Source organism: Myotis davidii, unplaced genomic scaffold (assembly GCF_000327345.1).
Source record: "Myotis davidii unplaced genomic scaffold, ASM32734v1 scaffold147, whole genome shotgun sequence".
NCBI classification, from domain to species: Eukaryota; Metazoa; Chordata; class Mammalia; order Chiroptera; family Vespertilionidae; genus Myotis; species Myotis davidii.
In genome coordinates this window covers 6,835,214-6,837,014 of record NW_006383010.1, presented here as the reverse complement: position 1 = coordinate 6,837,014, position 1,801 = coordinate 6,835,214, and the positions used below count along the sequence as shown (strand labels likewise).

The 1,801-nt window shown below is 42.0% G+C and overlaps 1 protein-coding gene across 1 annotated transcript in view; it reads left to right on the top strand.

Moving 5' to 3' along the window:
• Positions 1-704: 704 nt before the first annotated feature.
• The window catches only part of LOC102768897 (protein LEG1 homolog), a 9,529-nt gene continuing 8,432 nt past the window's right edge, over positions 705-1,801 (top strand). The window contains exon 1 of the mRNA XM_015557791.1: positions 705-738. Within this exon, the coding sequence (XP_015413277.1) occupies positions 705-738 (34 nt within the window). The remainder of the gene's footprint in view (positions 739-1,801) is intronic.

Below are 1,801 nucleotides of genomic sequence, written 5' to 3'. Positions count from 1 at the left end.
TACGGTCTTTTCTTTTTTTTAGTTTTATTCATTTCAAACCGGCCGGATCCTGCCCATGGGCCGTAGTATGCCCACGGCTGCTCTAGACACAAGTCCTTTGTTGGATATGTGGTTTGCAAATACTTTTGCTTAGTCTGTAGTTTATCTTTTCCTCCTCATAATAGACTCTTTCACAGGGGGAAATTTAAAGACTTTTTCCTGTGTCCCATGGATCAGTTTTCCTTTTATGGCTTATCTTTTCATCCTCTTAACCCTATTTTTCAGACAGCAAATTTTTGAAATTTTGCAGAGCCCAATTTATCAAATTATTTTTTTATGAACTTTTACTTTTAAGTGCTCAGGGATTCAAGTCTAGGAATTATTTGCCTAATCATAGGTTTCAAAAAATTTTTAGTCCTCTTTTATTTAGAAGTTTTATAGTTTTGTGTATTAAATTTATCCTCCTGATCTACTTTGAGTTAATTTTTGTATAAGGCATGTGAATTACTCTGAGGTTTATTTGTTTGCCTGTGGATTGCTTGTTTGCAAGTCCAACTGCTCTAGCATCACTTACTCAAAAGTCTATCCCTCCTTTATTAAATTGTCTTTGCATCTCTGTCAAAAATTACTCATATTTGTGTAGATTTATTTCATTTCCCTATTCTGTTTCATAATCTATGTGCCTAGTCCTCCAACAGTGCCACATTGTCTTGATTTCTGCGACTATGTATGCAGCCAGGGAAAATGACTCCTCCCACTGTATTCCTATAGTTCAAAATAGTTTCTAGATAATATAGGGTCTTTCTCTTTCCATATAAATTTTAGAGTAAAATTCTTTATATTTGGGGAAAATAAATTTTGTTGAGCTATTGATAAGAATTAGGTGGAACCTGTATATAGGGGGGGAACCAAGATGGCGGCATAGGTAAACACTGGAGTTAGCTGCGTCGAATAACCACTTCAAACATACAACTAAAAGATGGAACAGACATCGCCCAGAACCACAGGAAGACTGGCTGAGGGGAAATTCTTCAACTAGAAGGAAAGAGAACAGCATATGAGACTCAGAGGAGGCGCAGTGCAGAAAATACAAAGGTGCGGAGGTACGCGCAGCTGGCTGGTAGCTGAGGGCGCGGTTGTCATTTTCAATCGGGAGGGGGGCTCAGATTCTGAGCTTCAGTTCTGGGTGAGTCTCTAGGGACCCAGACTCAAACAGGAGAAGCGGGACTGTCTGGCATTAGTTGGAACACGAGGGCAGCTCTCTCTCCGAGTTTTGCCGTGGATGCTGGGACTCTGAGAGGCAGAGCCTCTGGGGACTGGACTGAGAGCAGCCATAACTGCTCCCTCCACCGCTCTGTTGATCCCGCCCCGCCCAGGCCCTGCACAGAGCCATTTGCCAGATAGCCTCAGGCAAAGGCTAGATTAGCACCTCCCTAGGGGACAGAAGTTCTCTCACTGCAGACACAGCTGATTCTCACAGCCAGTTGGCCTGAGGTCAAATCCCCATAGTATTTACTACAACAATCAAGTATTAACTACAACAAGATTGCGCACAAAGACCACTTGGGGGTGCACCAAGAAAGCATAAAAAATCCGGAGACAAAGAAACAGGACAAAACGGTCAATGGAGGATATTGAGTTCAGAACCACACGTTTAAGGTCTCTCAAGAACTGTCTAGGAGCCGCCGATAAAGTTATTGAGATCTACGAGAAATCTAATGAGACCCTCGATGTTGTGATAAAGAACCAACTAGAAATTAAGCATACACTGACTGAAATAAAGAATATTATACAGACTCCCGACAGCAGACCAGAGGAGTGC